Raw genomic sequence first — 19883 nt, 5'->3', positions numbered from 1 at the left:
TTCCCCACCTTTTCTCTGTTCTTAGACTTTCAAATAAACAATAACATCTCATCAAGTCCATAATGAATCTATGGCGTCTCTTCACTATACCTTTGAAGGTTTAAGTTCAAGTTTACATTTCATTTACACATTTACACAGACACAGGTGCGTGGGTGTTTGTGTGTGCTGATGTTTTGGAGCGGCTGTTTCAGTGATGGGACCGTTCTGCTGCTGTATCAGGTTTGTGCGGTCTGCTGTGGGTGCAGTGTGTGTGTACTGGTTCCTCTGGGCTGCCCATTAGGACACTAACAGGTTTTTAAAAGGTAGGCTGACACAACAGACAGTAAATAGGGAAAGACGAGCCACATGGTTTCCTCTCAATCTGACATCAGCAAAGATCAGAAAGAGCGTCTACCGCCGCTGGAGAGGAAGCCACGCTGTGAACAATATATGAGAGCGTGATATGAGTTTCCAATAATTAAATATGATGACGCAATGTCTAAAGTGTTTTATATAAAGCTGAGAATCTGTAATAGTTAAGTATAGTTAGTAAACATTTATATAGTATTATTGTAAGTGAATTCTCTCTTTAAATAGAGGAAGATAGAGAAAGAGAACGAATGATCAAAAGAGAGAGTGATGGGAGACAACATGTAAATGACACCGGTGGTCCGGTGGAGGTGGAACCATTCCAGCGCCTACCTGAGCGATGGTACCGGGCCGCACTGTGGCCGCAGTGAGAGAGGCAGCTGGGCCGAGAGAGGCGCCTCCTGGCCTCCACAGAGAGAGCGGCCATCACAGCTCCCATGATGCAGCAGAACCACCACAAACTTCACCAGGCTCAGAGATCAGTGCTAATAGGACTGTTTGGTTCCTGCCGTCAAAAATGTCCAAACGCCAGAAAAGGAGCAAAGCTCGAGTCCTAATCTCATGTACTGACAGGTGAAACTGCCTGGTGGAGAGGACGGCGTCTGACGAGGGGTTGGGGGTGAGTCAACTGTGCTCACAGGCTTTTGTCACAGGCCACATTTGAAAATCCGTTTGAGTTTGTGACGCCACATCACAGCCGGATAAAAAGGAGGACGGGATCAAACGGTGCTGCAGGTACTGACCTTTCACTTCACACACATCACCTCACGCCTTTCTGTCTGATTCTCTTCCTCTCCACACACAAATACTCCTACACACAACCTCCCTCTTACTGACGCAAACCTCTAGTATTTCACTGTAAAGTAGGGGTGGCCATGAATGAACTCCAGCATTTAGGGTATAGTTCAATAATATGGTGAATTATCTGGTTGTTAGATTTTAGTGCCTGGAGGTCAAAGGTCACAGTCACTGTGACGCACTGGGTGCTTTTGTCAACACTATCTCACAAACACCTGGAGGAGTTTTATTACATCGGTCTCAAATATACAATTACACAAACTTTCACTTGTTTTTCTTTCATTACCTGAATTTAACAGAGCAAAATGCAAAGCACCAGCGTTGGAGGAGATGCAGCACGAACGGCGTCTATGACAACAACAATAAAAAGTGCTGCCACAGCGATAGGTGCAGAGGGAGATCAGGCCTGCATTAGCTTGAAAGGGCAGTGATAATGCAGCTTATTGTTGGCAATCTGCCGCATTTCTCTCTGGAAGCGAGCCGTGATACATCGATTTGGAAGGATTCACACACTGTCTCATCAACTCAGAACTTCACAATCTGGTGAAACCAAACTACGCAGCTTCCAAACAGGTAATAACATTGAGAATTCATGCAACATGGAAACAGCATAAATGATTTTAATGATTTTAATGACCCCAAATATCCTAAATCAGTTTACCATTGCATTAGAGTTGACCACATTAGAATGTTGTGTCCAGTAACAGTTTTCTGTAGAAAAGAGATGGTTGAATGGATGGCTCTCCATAACAGCTCCAGTCGAGGCCTGAATGATCAGCTGACACTGGGACGATTTACTCAATTACGTTAAGGTTACAGAAATTAAATTATCCTGACTCACTCCATTTTCCTCCATTTGTCATAACCAGCAGCAGCAGTGGAACATTGTCACATTTAAACAATCAATTATTTCAGAGTGAAAGCACTCATCAAACATCCCCTTGAGTAGATGTTAATGCATATATGATTACAACCAAAACCTATTAACGATATATCCTCTAAAATTTTAACAAGCAGCAATAAACATCAAATAACCAATCTAACAATGACAACAACCCAAACGATTAAACGTTCTCCTTCAGTGTAATGCATCGACTAAACACTAGAGGGCGGTAGACGACTGGCAACCCAGAGCTGAGAGGCGTCCATTCACTAGCTCATTCAGAAAAGGGAAGACAAGGAAACGTGAGAGAAGCGATCCATTTTTCCCAGACTGTTCAAAGATCATATAAACGCCCACTCAGCTGGAAACCAACGGGCGTCTGCTCTGTTTGTCACATCATCCGTAAGCGACTCGATCCGCAGTCACCAAAACACAGACAGACGCGGCCCACAGAGAAGAGACGCCGGATTGAACTGCTCCAGGCACGGAACGCAGCAAACAACTGTGTGTTGACCTGAAGCTCCACGATCAGGAAACAGCGCTCCAGACATTTAAAGCAGCTGCGGCCTCTGCACCAAAACCTTCTACGAGAGCTGCACTAGGAAGCTCCTGTTCCCATTAACACCACATCCAGTCCCTTCCACATGAGATGATCCCTTTCATGGAACCCGCTCAGAAGGCAGGCTGGAAGTCGGCCTAGCTGCCTAATTAAAGCATGGACTTTAATCCTTTTCCTCCGCTTCAGCTCTTTTATTAGTCCTCTTCCAGCCACAGGTCTCTCTCCTCTCTTTCCACTGCTGGAGGCAGAATAAGGTTTATTTTAAGGTTCATGGTTCAGTGGAGAGCTGACCTGCTTCCTGAGGATGTCGCCATTATGGAGATTCAGACTGAGATCTATCACTGCTGAGAGGCTAAACAAGCCCGGAGGCAGCAGACAACACGCATCATTATCAGGTGCTGTCTGTCTGAGGAGAGACCCCCAGGAAGCCCTCACCTGTCAGAGAGTCCGAGGCAAACGCAACAGCAAGAGGTGTCGGACAGCGTAAGACGGATGAGCAAGACTTGAAAAAGACAGTAAAGAGGGCGAATGTGGATGAAGACGAGAGGCAGGGATCACGAGCGCTGGCTCAGCCTGATGAAGCAACGCGTTCGCTGGGTGAAAGGACACGGAGGAGAACGGGCGATAGAGTTACAGCCAATCAATGACGAACGGAAGGACGTGAAGACTGAATGAAGAAGGACACGCTGGTAAACAAGCAACGGAGCAGGAACGCGAAAGAACCAGAGTGATGAGTAAAGTAAAGCTATAGATTATTCATCTAACCAAGCTACTCAGTACACACTCCACACTCGCCAATCAGCTGATCCAGGTACACAGGTACCAGCGTCTGAAAAGACAAATCCGAGGGTCGTGAGACGATTCATAAATCTGAGGACGGAAACAACACATCGAAGTTCTGACAAACAAGTTTCTGTTCATCTAGAAATATTCAGTTTGACCTATTTGTGCTTTTGCACAGTTGTGAAACTGAACTGAAAGTAAAAAGCTGCATTAAATCGAAATACTCAAATGTACAAACACACAGAACGTTACTTTACATGACGGATCCATAATTCTATGAATCGCACACATACAGCGTATTATTATTATTACTAATGTTGCTCAAAGCTGTTTTATTCCTATTTCTCCCAGATGCAGGAGGACAAAATTAAATACCTTGAACCACCGTCCCAGTGATGAAGCCAAAGAAGCAGCGCAGCAGCTTGTTGGTCTCCTTTTCGCACTCCTCCCTGCACGAATCCATCCTCTGAACTTCAACCACCGCGACCAGAGAGCGGCGGACGGGGACGCGTCAGGGGCCTCGCCGCACAAATCCTGGGAGGCTTCATGCAAAGACAGCTAACAGCCGCTAACAGCCGCTAACAGCCTCCTCGTGGTCCAGGGGACGCGATGCTCACTCCCCCTCCTCCCCCATTCGTCCCCCTCCACCTCCCGGGAGGTGAAGCCGTCCCGGAGTCCGGTCCCCGTCGTTGAGACGTCAAATCCCTCGACTTCCTCTCCCAGCTGTATTTCTGGTTTTTCATTATATCACACCACAATGAAAATATTAGCATTTTTTTTTTTTTTTTTTTTTTTTTTTTTTTTTTTGTTTTTTTTTTTTTTTTTTTTTTGTTCTGTCCAGCAGTTAAGCAAGCAGCATATATTACGCTGAATGCCATATTGTGATGGACAGCTTTGCTTTAACAAGAAGAGTATATATAGAATATATATACTCTTCCTGATTTATGGTTTATTTAATGGTTTATTTAGCTAATCCAAAATGTGTGTGATGTTGCTGTGTTGGTGGACAGGTTAGGTTTCTGCTTTAGGGTGTGTATGCGGGAGGGTGGGGGGGAGGGGGGGGTAAGGGGTGCAACCAGCTGCTGAAACCAAGCAAATCTGTTAAGTAAACAATCGGAGCAAAAAAAAAAAATAAATAAAATAAATAAAATAAATAAGAAGCATGGATGTACCTTAGGCTAACACATTCATAACTAAACAATTTTTGTGCTGTGGTTTACCTTGGAGATTAATACTAATACCAATAATAGTGCTAAGGTATGTGCACATACTAATACAAACGAATACATACAATATACATACATATGTGCATTATTATACATATCCCATACTACTTAATAAAAGTCATGACATACAACACCACAAATTCCATATTCACACATTATTCATGTTGGTAGTGATAAGTATCAATAATACTTACAGTTGGATTTGGAAAGTGTCCCACTACAAGGTTAGTAAGGCTGTAGCTTAACATTATTCACCCAAAGGGTGAGGCAGACGTTGGTGCATGAACAATGCCACTTGTGGAAGCCAGGGTGATGTGAGGGGCTCCGCCACTACGCCCATCCAGCAAGCAGAGGAAGGAATCCTAGCAGCCAGGGAGCACACACACCTTCAGTTCCAGGAGGGCAGGTGTTGCGACCCAAGCCGCCCACACAGAGCCCCCCAGGCAGAGCTGCAGCAGCCACAGAGACAGCACCCGAGGCCAGAGTGGGCCACCGGGGGTCAACGCTGTCCGCCCCATGAGAACCAGGGGCAAACACTCCCCCCGGCGGGAGGGTCGGCCTGAAAGAGTAGAGCCCGAGGACCCACGGTCCGTAGGGAGCCCGCCAGAAGATGCCCCCGCGCCCAGAGTGGGGCCCGCCCCCAGTCCACCACCCCCACACGGGCGGAGCGGGGCCTACCCCATCGGCCCGACCTCATCCCCTGGCGCTACAGCGGCCTGCAGCACAAGGCCAGCAATTGGTGGGGTCAGCAGAAAAGAGACCACCCAGGCAGACGATCATCGTACCCCGGGCGAAAAACCGGACCCCCCACACTTCAACCGCACCACACGCATACCAACTCACACAAACACAGATGCATACACCCACCCACATGTGCAACACACATCATCACATCAACACACACACACACCATAGACTCTCTCATAACAAACTAGTCAATCATACGTGAACCAATGCACTCTCAGATACATTCTCCCACCCACACCATTCGCTTGATCACATTCGTGGGGAGGGTAGGTCTCCGGCCTGCCGTCCATGTGGCCCCAGGCAGGGACCGCAGCTCCTCCCGAGCCCCGACCAACCCCCCCAACCCGGAGGGGGCAGAGGGCAGCAGAAAAAGGCACCCCAGAACCCTGCAACCCAGCTTGGACGTGAGTGTGTGGAACTAAAGTGCACTGAAGGTGGGTGACACCTCCAGGAGCACAACCGCTGGCTGACGGTGTGTCCCCCGGACAGTGCCCCCCCGCGCCCTAAATGTCTTTTTGCAGTTAAAACTGGGTGGTGATCTCTCCATCAGGGCCAGTGGCCGAGGCCACAACTGGCCTCAGCCCCAGGCCCCAGTGAAAGAGCCCACCCCCGGCCCTAAATGTATGTGTATGTAGCTAAGTATGAGGAACTTTGGGAGATACCCAATTCTCCGGGGGGTCCAGCAGACAAAGCCATCAATGGGAAGTCTACTGGCCCCCCCGGAAGGAGCCCCCAGATTCCTGGACAAGTGTGTATGACTAATGCAATTAAAACTGCAGAGCATCCCACTTGGAAGGGACGGAACCACTTCCCAGTAGCCCTGGTCCCTCCATCAGCAGGACGCCCCTTGCAGACCTAAGTGGATGAATGCGGAGAAATGTAGTTGGGAAGCAGAGCTCCAGGGTCCGCAGAGCCAGGTTCCCGACTGGCTCTGCTACCTATCCCACCACCCCCCACAACCCCCAGCCACGAAGGGACAGCCGAGACCCAGGGACCGCAGTACTACTGCCCAGGCGCCACACGCAGCACAGCCAGAGCCATCCTCACCCTTCTTTCACACTTACCCATTCTCTCGCTCAAGTATGCCCATGCTCGCCCCGTGTAGTGTGACACTCAAACCCACACACATACTCTGCGGTTGTGCATTGAGGGCCAGCTTCCGCCCAGGGCCCAATGAAGGTTCTAGCCTGAGTAGTCCGCCAACCCCCCCTGCAACAGGCCCGAGCAGTTACCAGAGGGCGTCGGACCGCTAGGGCAGGCAGCGCCCCACCCGAGCAGGGGCAGCGCCCCAGGGGAGAGACACCCCTCCGGGCACGGGCAGGCACCCCCAGAGGGAGTCCCCCGGACGCAGGTTACCCAGGTCTCCACCCCCAGGTCCGCCCCCGCACACCGGCAGGGAGGCCCGCCTCCGGCTCTCCGGAGACAGGCACACGCCAACCCTCAAAATGGTCCCACCCCGGCACAGGGCCGCCGGTCCCAGCAGCCACCACACCCCCGCCGCAGGGGACCCCTGCGGCCAGCCCTGAGTCCACCAACCCGTTGTCCCGGTTCTTTAGGCAGGCAGGCAGGCACCACCAACCACCAGTCACCCCCCCACCACTGTGCCAGACATGACGCAGCACCCGAGCCCCACGCATCCTTACCTGGAAATGGAATCAATCAGAGTATAGTTTTGGTCATTGATTTGATGAAGCAGACAATGTGTCTAAGGTGGTATAATCTAACAAGCTGTTCAGGTATTGAGTAATGCTTAATTTTTTTTAGTTTTCCAGTTCATGAGGATGATTTTCTTTGCGACACAGAGGGCAGAAAGAAGTGTGTGTGATGAGTTTGTCTCTAGATCAAGCCCACTTAGATCTCCTAGAAGACAAAGTGCAGGGGCTGCTGGGATTGGACAGCTTAACTGGGTTGACAGGTGTTCACATACTCTTTGCCAAAATTGCTGCACAGGTGAGCATGACCAGAATGCATGTAGGAATCTATCTGCTGTGTTATCTGTACAGTGAGGGCAAATATTTGAGTTTGTGAGACCCATTTGGAACATCCTTTGTCCTGTATAGTGAGTTCTATGAAGAATTTTGTATTGTATTAGTTGTAAATTTGTATTTTTTGTCATTCTGAATAAATTAGAACATATGTTATTCCAGAATGTGTAATTAGTGGTGATATTGAGATCAGCTTCCCATTTAGAGATCGGAAGGCTCACTGTCTGGTCTACATTGGAAATTAAGATATAGATTTTGGATACTGTCCTTTTCCCTGATATATCAATAAATCGCTCTATTACTGGTGGTGGTTGCATGTGGATGGCAGTATTCTTACTTTTTGCATTAAGTATTGACTTTAGTTGTTGGTATTCTAAGAAATTGGCACTAGTGATTTCATAGTGAGATACTAGTTCTTCAAAAGAGGTAAACTTGTCTCTTGTGAAAACATGTTTCAGATGTGTTATCCCTTTGATATGCCAAGTTGGAAAGTGTATTGCCTTTTTGTTTTGTATGATGTCTGGATTGTTCCAGAGAGGTGTGTTTTGGCAAAGAGTAAGCGAAGACCCATTAATTTTAAGAAACTCCCACCAGGCTTGCAGAGATGCTTTTATGCTAATGTTCTGGTAACAACTATGATGTTTGATTTTGGTGCTGATAAAGGGCAGATCTGCAACTTTAATATTTCCACAAAATGTTTGTTCAATGTCTATCCAGGAGGAGTCTGCTGGCATGGGTTTTATCCATTTGTGGACATGGTTCAGTCTATTGGCAAGAAAATAGTGGTGGAAGTTAGGTAGTTCTAGGCCGCCGCAGCGTCTGGATTTTTGAAGAGTTTTTAAACTAATTCGTGGTGGCTTGGTTTTCCACAAAAACTGTGAGATGTAGGAGTCTAATGTCTTAAACCACGCCTGGGCTGGCTGAGTTGGAATCATTGAAAATATGTAATTAATTTTTGGCAGGATCATCATTTTTATGGTGGCAATTCTTCCCATAAGTGAAATGGGTAAGGACTGCCATCTTTTGAGGTTGGCTTCTATTTGTTTTAATAGTGGATTGTAATTTAGATCAATAAGCTCTGATAGCCTAGACGACAATTCAATGCCCAAGTATTTAATGTTTCCTGAATGGAGTGTGGTAGAGGAGATGTTAGTCACCTTAAGGTTAAGTGGTAGCACTATAGATTTGGTCCAGTTAATAGAGTACTCTGAAAGTCCTGAGAATTCATCTATGAGGCTGATAGTTGTAGGAAGAGACGTCTGTGGCTCAAGGAGAAACAGTAACACATCGTCAGCATATAAACTTATTTTATGATTTACTGATTTGGTCGATATTCCAGTAATTCCTTCATGCTGTCTTATTGCTGCGGCTAGAGGTTCAATAAATATTGCAAATAGTGATGGGGACAGTGGGCAGCCCTGTCTTGTCCCTCTATGCAGATTAAACCTTGGTGAGATCTGGTTGTTTGTTCTGACTGCAGCGTTTGCTGAGTTGTATAATATTTGGATCCAGTCTATGAATGTTTCCCCAATGCCGAATTTGTGCAGAGTGGCTAAAAGAAATTTCCAGTTTACTCTATCGAAAGCTTTTTCTGCATCTAAGGAGACGATGGCTGTCTCTAGTTTATGGATGGTGACATAATCAATTAAATTAATTAGTCTGTTCATATTGTTTGTTGACTGTCTACCTTTAATGAAGCCTGTTTGATCAGAGTGAATTATATATGGAGTGATTTTTTCTAGTCTTCTAGCAAGTGCTTTACACACTATTTTTAGATCTACATTTATTAGTGAAATTGGTCTATAACTCGATGGGAGTGTAGGGTCTTTCCCTGGTTTTTGGAGCAGGCTTATGAAGGCAGAATTCATATTTGTGGGTAATGAATGTTGTTGTTTAATTTCAGCTAACATTTTGTAAAAGCTGGGTGCCAGCATGGACCAGAACTCTTTATAAAATTCAGTTGGGAATCCATCTGGTCCTGGAGCTTTTTTATTGGGCATCTCCTGCAGAGCTTCATGTAGTTCTGCCAAAGATAACAATGAGTCTAGAGTTGTAGATTGTTCTTCATTTAGCTTTGGCAGTTCTAGTTTATTCAGAAACGCCTCTATGGCTGAGGTGGGTGGATCTATTTGGGACGTATATAACTCTTGGTAAAAGTTTTTAAAGGTATCATTTATTTCATGGGGATCACGAGTAATGTTGCCTTCCTTATTAGTTATTGAATGGATGATTTGTTTCTCTTTATTATTTTTTAATTGGTTAGCTAGAAATTTACCACATTTATTAGCATGGTCAAAATTCTCCCAGCGTAATTGGTCTATCTGAAACTGAGTTTTGCAATCAATTATATTATTTAATTTCAGCTTTAGATTCTTTAGGTCTTCTAGGACATCATTGGTTGGAGAGGCTGCATATTTAATCTCTAGAGATTTTATTTTTGCTCTAATTCTAATTCAAGTAACATGTCCTTTTTTTTCTTGTGTGATGAATATGAAATAATTCTACCGCGCATAACTGCCTTCCCAGTCTCCCAAAGAACACAGGGTGAGATTTCCGGTGTATCGTTGATTTCTATAAAGGTTTTCCATTCTCTCCTGACATAACTGATGAAGTCTTGATCATTGAGTAATGATGTATTAAACCTCCAATTCCTGGTTGATGGTGTGTGGCTGTCTTAATCAACGAAATGGACATTGGTGCATGATCACTGATTGTGATAGAGTGAATATTGGTGTCAGAGACATCTTGTAAGACTGAGTTATTTACTAAAATATAATCTATACGGGAGTGAGAGTGGTGAACTGGCGAGGAAAAAGGTATATTCCCTGGATGTAGGATGAAGAGAACGCCATGTGTCACAGAGACCAAAGTCATCCATGTACTGTCTTAAGGTCTGTACTGATTGCCAGTTCCTGTTGCTCACAGCTTTGCTTAGCCTGTCCAACTCTGGGTTAAATACTAAATTAAAGTCCCCTCCTACTATGAGTTTGGAACCAGAGTGAGCAGACAGTGATGTGAAGAAGCTGTGAAAGAAAGAGGGGTCGTCAGCATTAGGGCCATACACATTAGCTATGCAATATTCAATGTTTCCTATCAAGATATTAATGATTATATATCTCCCTTCTGGATCTACAATGGTATCGTTATGCGTAAAGTTAATCTTTTTATTTATCAGGATGGCGACCCCTCTTTGTTTAGAATTGTAACCGGCTAAGTAAGCATGTGGGAACTCTGCTGATGCCAGAGTGTAATTTATAATTTTGGGAATATGAGTTTCCTGTAGTAAAACAATGTCTGCTTGTAGGGTTTTCAAATGGTTAAATATTTTAAATCGTTTCTCCTTCTTATTGATTCCACGTACATTCCAAGTGACAATCTTCAGTGGTGTCATATCTTACCTGACTGCTGTGGATCACTAGTCTTGTGTGTATGTAGTGTGACAGACTTTAGGTGTGTGGCTAACCTTAAGTACCTGTGTATTCTGAGTTGTGTGTTATCTATGTATGTGCATGTGATTCCCCTGTGCAGTAGATGTTTGTGTGTGGCTGCTGGAGGGCTACATAGCTGGCTGACTACGTGGGAGAAGAATCGAGGAAAGAAGGATGTACACAGTGTGGAGTGAAAGTAGGTGAAGGAAAAAGAGTAAAGGGAAGGAAAATTAAAGTGAAAGGAAAGTGGGTGATTACGTATGGTGAGCGCTTTGCAAAGTGAGTGAGTGAGTGACATTAGAATGACAATAAACATTTATATGAAACATCTGCGAGAGAACGAGTTTGAATACTGGATGTAAAGTTATAACACATAGTTTGCATTACATCTATTGTTTTTTTTTAACAAACCTTATACATTAAACCATTGTTTTTACATACCACTGCTAGTAGAGCCACGGAGTTGCTTCCCGGTCCCGGTAGAGCTCTCCGTTGACGTACAGTTTGTCGACGCTGATGACAGCCCTGCAGCCTTCTGCCATGAACCTCTTACGGATGGGGAACAGTCGGCGGCGGCGGTCGAGGATCTCCTTGGGGAACTGGTCGTTGACGCTGTAGTCGGTTCCCTTCAGCTGTCTGCCCCGGCTCTTAAACCAGTTCCTTCTGCTTAAAGTCATGAAACTTGGCAACGATGGGTCGAGGACGCTGGCCATCCGGTCGTCTTCCTCCTAGTCTATGCGAACGGTGGAACGCCATCTTGTCGACAACTTCCGCTGGGATCTTCATCTGTTGTTTAATGAAGTTTTTAATTGTGGTTTCCGTGTTTTCCTCCGCCTGTTCTGGAATCCCCGAGAACACCAGGTTGTCCCTCATGCTGCGGGCCTGCAGATCGATGATACCTTCTTTTATTTTTTATTTTCGGCCGCTAGCTGAGCCACATCCTCCGTCAGGGACTGCACCGTTCCTTTCAGGGCCTCGTTCTCGGTGGCGAGAGAAATCACCTGCTGCTGGCTAAATTCCAGGGAGTCGCGGAGGGCCATAACTCTTTGTGGAGGAGTTCCACTAGCGCCAGACGTGCGTCGAAACTTGTTATTTTTTTTTCGATGGACTCCAGGATGTCCGTGATGTTTTTATCCGCCGAGCTAGCTCCAGGTGACTCAGGTGAGTCAGACGGACGGGAACGCTTGTTTGGAGCCGTCTCCTTTTCCCCATTACCAGACGCTCGAAGCACTCGTCGATGTACTCGAAACTTTCTTCGGTGTTATCCAGAATGGTAGGGTGGTTGATTATTTTCCGAAAAATAAGGTAGTTATTTACTTAAATTGGCGAATAGTTTGTCGCGCTGTTGTTTACTACCGGTGTCGCGCCGCCTTGTTGAATTCCTCGTGCTGTTCTCGCAGAGTCTCGCGTTCTCTCACAGCATCGCGTCTCCTCACAGCATCGCCTCTCCTCACAGCATCGCCTCTATATTAGCATTTTATATTTTGTGATATGGACAAAACAAGCGTTCCTCAGGCAGTAACAAGTACTTGGAAGTACTTCTCCTGTCATCAGGAGGTTCAGGGAAGAATTGTGTTTAAATTAATTCCAATAAAACAGCCTTTTACTAACATGACAATATGTTCGTTTCCTTTCATTCATATGGAAATCACCCCAGTAACCAGCACATCTGCGGCTGAGTTGTGAGCGTGTGATGAGACGAGCAGCAGAAACAAGCAGCGTCGGAAGCGTCCTCCGGGCTAAAAGGCCGTCTTCTCTCCGCACGCTGTCACTCCTCACGTCACCTGCAGCAAAGTCACTCCCCCCAGAGGTCGCCTAATTATACCGACCCCGCGTGGCGGCGGCGACCTCTCGGCACAGGAACCAAACCACAGCGACCTTTATCCGCCCACCTCCACCGCCTCCTCTCCGCTACGACTCGGAGGCTATTTTTAGCCGCTGGCCATTACCAGCAGCAGTGAGGGCTGGAAGCGCAGGCAATGCTCAACCTCTCTCTCTCTCTCTCTCTCTCTCTCCTCAGCACCACTGAGATGAAAGAAATCCCATCACAGACCTGCTGTTAATTCTCCTCCTTGTTTTATGTTCTACTCACAGTCCTCCTGGTTCTCATGCACAGAGACAGCTGTTGTCGCACACAGGTGTAACAGGTAGTCAGAGGAGTCCTCATCAGTATGGACAAACATCCATGTCTGCTTTTAAAAGAGTTTTCATGCTTTCTAACACAAACAGAGCCTGATATACAAAATGAGGATGGAGAGACAGAAAACAAACAGTAATGTGGAAAAGGGGAGAAAAGGAGATGAGGGTTTAAACAGAGACGTAGAAACGAGACAGAAACACAGGTTGAAAGAGGAGTCGGTGTGTGGAAATGCAGAGGTGGAAAATAACAGACAAAGAAAGACACAAATAGGGAAATAAGGAGCCAGGGATGGAGTTGAGGGGACAAGGTAGGACACTGATTAGTGATTGTGGAGATAAGAACAGCATCATATGCATGAAAAGAAAGGAGGCAGGAAAAAACATGAAAAAGCAGAAAGGCAAATAAAAATGCAGATAACATATAATATTTAAAAACAGACGCTTGGTTGAGAAGGAACTGATCAAAATAGTTTATGATTTGAAGGATATTCAACATGATTCTTGTGGTATTTGTTCTCGCCACATCAGTTTAACTTCAGACACACATTCGGCTCCTTCGTTTTTATCAAAGGAAAGTTTCTCGACAGCGGTGGAAACTCAGCAGACTGAGAATCACTTCCATTCAGAAACGCTGCTCACCGGATCACAGGATCGGGTTTAGCTGTGCACAACCGGAGCGGGACCACAGGGTGGAGCACTGAGACCTGGAACCCAGCAAAGTGGGTCCAGGACCAGGAACCTGCACCATGAACTACGACCCGTTTCCTCCAGGGGACGAATCAGAGGAACATAAATTACAAGACAGAAGAGCTGCGATCATTTTAAACACATGACTTCACTGGGTTCATGGGTTTATTGATTTCCTTCTTACTCCATTGTTTCATCCGGGCTATAGATCGGATGAACCATAGAACCTATAGAACCTCAAATCAAAGCTGTGTGAAGCTCCTGAAGGCTTCCACCAGAAACATGTAGACGGATCAGTGCTTCTTGTTTACGGAGCCTCTCAGTCGTGAATTCTGAAGTGACGCGAGCTTCAACTTTCGCATTGAGGGGTTACGAGTGTTCAGGTTTGTGTTGAGACTTTTGATAAATGAGGGACTAGGAATAAATGCAGCCTGTGCTCTGATCTGAGGTCAGCTTCCCGTCCAGGAGACGTCCAACCAGTCAATTCAGTCATCGACTGGAAAAGCGCCAGTCGCGTTGTTAGTGTCGCCCTCACCTTTGTCCTGCGGCTGCGTGCTGGCGATGATCCACTTCACCAGGCAGCACTTCATCAGCGCTTTCCGAGAGAAGCGCGGCTTCTGCCACTTGCCGGACTCCTTCACTCGTCCCGGCGCGGGCTCCACGCCGTTGGCGTCTCCCAGCAGGCTGCCATCAACCACCTTCCCATCCGCCTGAGAGAGGGAGGGAGGGAGAGAGAGAGAGAGAGAGAGAGCGTAAGTAGTAGAGTAAGAGAGAGAGAGGGAGAGAGAGAGAGAGAGAGAGAGAGCGTAAGAGAGAGAGAGAGAGAGAGAGGGAGGGAGAGAGAGAAAGTGAGAGAGGGAGGGGGGGAGAGAGAGAGGGAGAGAGGAGCACAGGTCAATGTGAGGTTTCACAGGCTGGGATGGACGACTTCACTGCTCCTCTATACTGACTTACAATGGATTAGAGTGATTTACAAACACACAGGAGACACAAGAAATAATAGGACAAGCACTGACCTAACGCGGTGAGGAAGGAGCACAGAGCAGGTTTTAGCGAGTTGACGCATCTTCAGATATGTGGTCTAAGGTAATATCAGCTGAATCAAAGGTTTCTCTCAGTTCATTTTCATATTCAGCTCCATCCGTCATTGTGACTCTTGCTATGCTGAACCAGACTCCGCTGACTCATTCGTATTCCGCATTTTTCCTCCGTCATCAGTTCAACTTAAATATTTCTCCTTCGGTTTGTTTTCCTAACATCTTCTTGTGGTCAGTTCAGTTAATAGTGAGGCTGATTTTATATGATAAGTGCAAATGTGTTTTCCTGAATGTTTCCCAAATGCAATAAAAAGACTAAAAACAACATCCAGTAGCATCCACTCACTGTTATGACTCTGGAACCTGGTTGTAGCTTAAGAGTCTGAGTCAGTGAGTCACGCGTTGCACTGGGGGACGTGTTGATCCTTCTCAAAAAATGTGAGTGCGATACTTAAAAAAAGAAAAAGAAAGGCTCCAAAGGCTTTTTACAGGCTCCAAAATAAACTTCCACTCCCACATTTCTATACAACCACAATCAAACAATAATTGCAACTGAATTCTTATTTCTGTAAAAATATTAAGGATCTGTTGCTGCAGATTAAAACTACAGGTTGACACTAAACATGTCTGCAAAACAACAACAGAATTCCTTCAGTTATTCTTACATGTCTGTTTGTATGACATGGAAGCTGATATAATAATTTACTCTGTGAGTTTAAGTGATCCATCATTCAGAGGTAAGTTGGGTTATTGTAACATCACCGGCACAGGCTAAAAACACAGACAACGCTGACTCTCTGTCTCCTCAGCTGCACTGAGATGACCGTATTTAGATGCATTCATCTCATTCAAATCAGTGGACAATTAAAAGTATTTTAATTTTATATAAAAGAATTAGAATTGACAATAACGAGTCAGTTTCTTTTCTCTTCAGTGTCAGTGTTAGGCTGTTTGTGCCGGGTGCATCCTGAACACACGTATGCACGTCTGGGATGGAGCAAATGAAGATGAAAGAGGTGAATGCAGAACAAACAGAAGCTCAGTTTATTCTGCAGAGAAGACAGAGGAAGACGAGGCTGAGACAGAGGCAGAGACAGAGGATTTTAAATGGCTCTTTGGGCCCATGGGAGTCTGACCATGATAATCCTTTACTTTAAGGTGGCCCGAGAGAAAGGAAAGACAGAATACAGAGCAAATGAAGAAGATGTGAGGAGAACGAGGTCCACTCATGTTCCTGGAAGAGCTGAAGTCAATTAGCATAATGAATTGTGGCCTATCTGGGAGGAAGCGCAGAGGACGGCCAGAGGACGGAGGGACGGAGATGGAGATACAGAAGCACTTCGCTGGCAAACACATTCACGAGGCTATTTCTGTGCCTCTTCCACATGAATACGCACATGAGAACGAGCAGAAGACGAGAGAGGCGACGGCAGGAGGGGAGCGAGACTGCGCAGAGGAGAGAACATCTGGACGGCGTCGGGCACAATAAGACCACAGAAGAAGACGAAACAATTCTGTTTACCTACTGATTCACACATCAACAGCAGAGAGTGATAGGGAGAAACAGCAGATGAGCTCTAAACAACTGGTTTTCAGTGAAAAAACAAAAAAAGGCCGCGAGACAAACAGGAGGAGACAGAAAATACAGCTGTTTATCCACGGACCACAGCACACGCATGCAGAGTCACGGTCATTAGGGAGATTGTGACTTCAGTCTTAACGCCTCAGCTGGTTTGGTCCTGGGGAAGCACTTCCCTCCTGCAGCGGTGCTAAATAATCCTCTGAAGCACACGCGCCCCACGGAGCAGCACTCACACATGGAATGATTCAGTATCAGTCAATTTACACGGAGCAGAATCTCTGGCCTCATTATAAAAGGTCTGTACCCCACACATACATATGCTTCTATTGTTATATAACACATATAGCAACATTGGTGTCGGCAGATCCATCAGAGCAGATAAAGACGATGAACTGCCATTGTTTTGTCTAAACAGATGTTTCAGATGCTGTGATTTCCTATCACCTTCCTGTTCTTGGCTTCGTCCCATGCTTTCTCCTGTCTATCATCCAGCTGCCCTGCTTCATCCCTTCCTAGGTAACAGCTTGTTAGCTGGTAAAATCTACTTCAGCTTCTCCAACTGTGAAACCTGAGAGCAACAAGCTCCCCACCTTCTAAACCTGCCAAAATAAAAGCCTTCATTCCTTCCTGTGCTCCGTTTCTCTTCCTCCGTCTATTTATTGTTGAATTCTCCGTCAAAAGCCTCTGAGGGGATCCAACGGAGCCACAGGGCTACATTTCAAAGACCTGACCTGCTTTCACTTGGTATGAAAATGAAAACATGCACACACATCAGCACAGGAACGCCTACGACGCAGAACGTGAACAACAGCCATTTAATTAGCCGTCCATATTAATATTTATTGTCTCTTTCACCCTGAATGTCAGCGCAAACCCGTCCTCCATCCCTCCATCTCCTCGTCTCTTCATTCCCTCCAATTTATTTCCCAGTCAATCACGCCTCCATCTCTGCTCAGCCTCCACCCACACACTCGCTCTCGCACACACACACACACACGCAGGCCCCCCCTTCACCCCCCTCTCCCGCCGTAATGCCACCTGTCACCAGGCTGCTCTGCAGGTGAAGCAGAAATAACAGCTGGGATCTAAACATAAGGGGAAGACGCTTTGAGTGTGAGAAAGGCAGTGTGTGTGTGTGTGTGTGTGTGTGTGTGTGTGTGTGTGTGTGTGTGTGTGTGTGTGTGTGTGTGTGTGTGTGCATATGGAGAGAAACGAGACGAGCAGGAGCAGCACAGAGACGAGCCCTGACAGCATAAGGGAGAGATACAGGAAGTGCTCCATGAAATCCTCACACATGAATTCCGCCGGCTGGGACTTCCATCCGCGGAGCCCGGCTGTGAGCCGGAGCGAGGAGACGCGCTCCAGACGCACCTGGAGTAAAGTGACGCCTGGCGTTGGAGGATGGTGATGGGCAGCGCAGACAGACACCAGTGAGCTCATGTGAAAGACGCGAGAGGAGCGAGAGGATCACAGCGACAGAGGCTCCTGCAGCCTGAATGGTGTTCCCCTGATACACTGAGCCTGAGAGCGATGGGCTGGAGGACAGGGAGGAACCCGTGGTACGTGAAAATCAAACACTATGTTCGCACAATGTGAGCAAACGAGTCGGAAAAACTGCTGCGGGTCAGAGACGATGGCATCTCCATCATCACGCACGTTCTCTGTGCTACGTGTGTGTTTTTACACGGACATCACTGTAGAAGCTGCAGACGTCATGGGGACAGGCTGGTGTTCGAGAGCCGGGACTATTTATGTCCCCACTGCTTGAGCCTCACAGTGCGGCTGTGGGTGTGAAGCAGCGCGTGTGGGGGAGGGCGGCGCGTCCATATGGACCACACGCGGCGCGAGCGTGCACGCGTGACGGAGGCAGCGACGGGACGAGCGTGAAGTCGATGCAAGAGCCTCCATGTGGAGAAAGAATGAATCCTCTGGGGAGACAGTGAACAACAAGAGAGCCATGTTTCAATTAATCAATTATGAACACACACACACGCATGCAGGCACGCACACACACACACACACACACACACACACGCATGCACGCACACACACACGCACGGTGCTCATTAATGTAAGTGCATTGACAGCTAATGAACTCGCCGTCTATGAATATTACAGCATTAGCCGATCAGTGACATTTACCAGTCTTCACAGTAGAACTTCATCATCAGAGCTCCTCGCTAACTTTACACTGAAGACGAAACTCCATTTAGGCCAGTTTACCATATCTAAGCTCATTTGCAATGATAAATTATGCTCTATTTTGAGAGCCTGCATATTAAGACAGTCTGACTATAAGATAAAATGAAGATATCAGCGTTAGTCACTGGCTCAGTAGCTTCAAAGTCTTCTGGCGCCCTCTTCTTCTGCAGCACTTTGATCAGAAGCTCTCGTGTGTGTGTGTGTGGGCGCGCGCGTGCGTGCGTGCGTGCGTGCGCGTGTGTGTATGTGTGTGCGTGAGGGAGGTGGGGGATGGGGTGTGAAGGGGCGGGTGCGTGTGAGAGTGGGGGGCGTGCGAGAGGTGGGGGGGTGAGGTGGGAGGGGGTGCGGGGGGGGGGTGGGGGGGACAGGGAGGTGGTGGTGGTGTGTGAAGGTGTGGGATGGGTGGTGTGGGCGGTGTGGTATGTGTGTGCGTGCGTGCGTGTGTGTGTGTGTGCGTGTGTGTATGTGTGCGTGCGTGTGTGTGTATGTGTGTGCGTGCGTGTGTGTGTGTGTGTGCGTGCGTGCATGTGTGTGTGTGTGTGCGTGCGTGTGTGTATGTGTGTGTGTGCGTGCGTGCGTGTGTGTGTGTGTGCGTGCGTGCGTGCGTGCGTGTGTGTGTGTGTGCGTGCGTGTGTGTGTGTGTGTGCGTGCGTGCGTGCGTGCGTGTGTGTGTGGGGCCCATCCCTGGTCCCACTATAAGGGCTTCAGTTACCAGATGTGCTGAATTATTTAAGGACTGAATCTCCCGATCACCCACCTATTGAACAGGTGGGTCCTGCAGACGCTGTATCAGGTGTGTGCGTGTCGTCGGCCCGTCTGTGTGGTGTCACTGATCTGTGCAGGACGACTGTGCGGCTGCTCTGATTGACGTGGAAAACGGAGCATCGGGGCGAGAGGCGGCGGTTAAAGCGCCTGTTTCTTGTTCGGACAAAGAGAAAAGAGCCGTGGCACCTGGAGGCCTGTGGTTTGAACGCTTCAGGATCCGGTTACTCGTCACACGGCACTAGGTTCAGCCTCAGTGCAGCTCAGTGGGTTTGCATCAGAATCACGTAGAACAAACCACAAGCAATCTATACAAAACCAACGGCGACTTCCTGCGGTCTGACTGTAGCTCTGTGACACTGGGAGATTATTGATCACAGTCATATTTCAGCAAAAAAACGGAATAGCTGAAGTGAGTCACACTAAAATATCAGGCACTCAGTTGCCTCACAGCAGGAAATCACACCTGCAGGACAATAAACAGAGGGAGAAAAGACAGACGGACGCTACGCTAGCAGTTTACATGAAATCACTGCTTATCTCTGACATTTTCTCTCAAAAAGATCAACTGTTGATAGTGATCAAAGTTAAATCACCAGCAAAGGTTTGAATCTATCTGTTAAAACATCCAAAGGAGACCGTTCTTTCCTATTTTATACATTCTGCTGACGCTGCACTAAATGTTTGACTGGTTAACGGACAAAGCGGCTCGTGGG

The 19883-nt window shown here is 47.1% G+C and overlaps 1 protein-coding gene across 2 annotated transcripts in view; it reads right to left on the bottom strand.

Moving 5' to 3' along the window:
- Positions 1–19883, bottom strand: part of LOC114861663 (calsenilin-like) — a 31245-nt gene that overhangs the window by 10493 nt on the left and 869 nt on the right. The window contains exon 2 of one of the 2 annotated variants that reach the window (XM_029161128.3): positions 14120–14294. In XM_029161128.3, the coding sequence (XP_029016961.1) occupies positions 14120–14294 (175 nt within the window). Of the gene's footprint in view, positions 1–682; positions 3988–14119; positions 14295–19883 lie in introns of those variants that run through there. The other variant, XM_029161133.3, reaches the window with a different exon arrangement.

Source organism: Betta splendens, chromosome 9 (assembly GCF_900634795.4).
Source record: "Betta splendens chromosome 9, fBetSpl5.4, whole genome shotgun sequence".
Lineage (NCBI taxonomy): Eukaryota > Metazoa > Chordata > Actinopteri > Anabantiformes > Osphronemidae > Betta > Betta splendens.
This window is presented reverse-complemented; position numbering and strand designations above follow the sequence as displayed.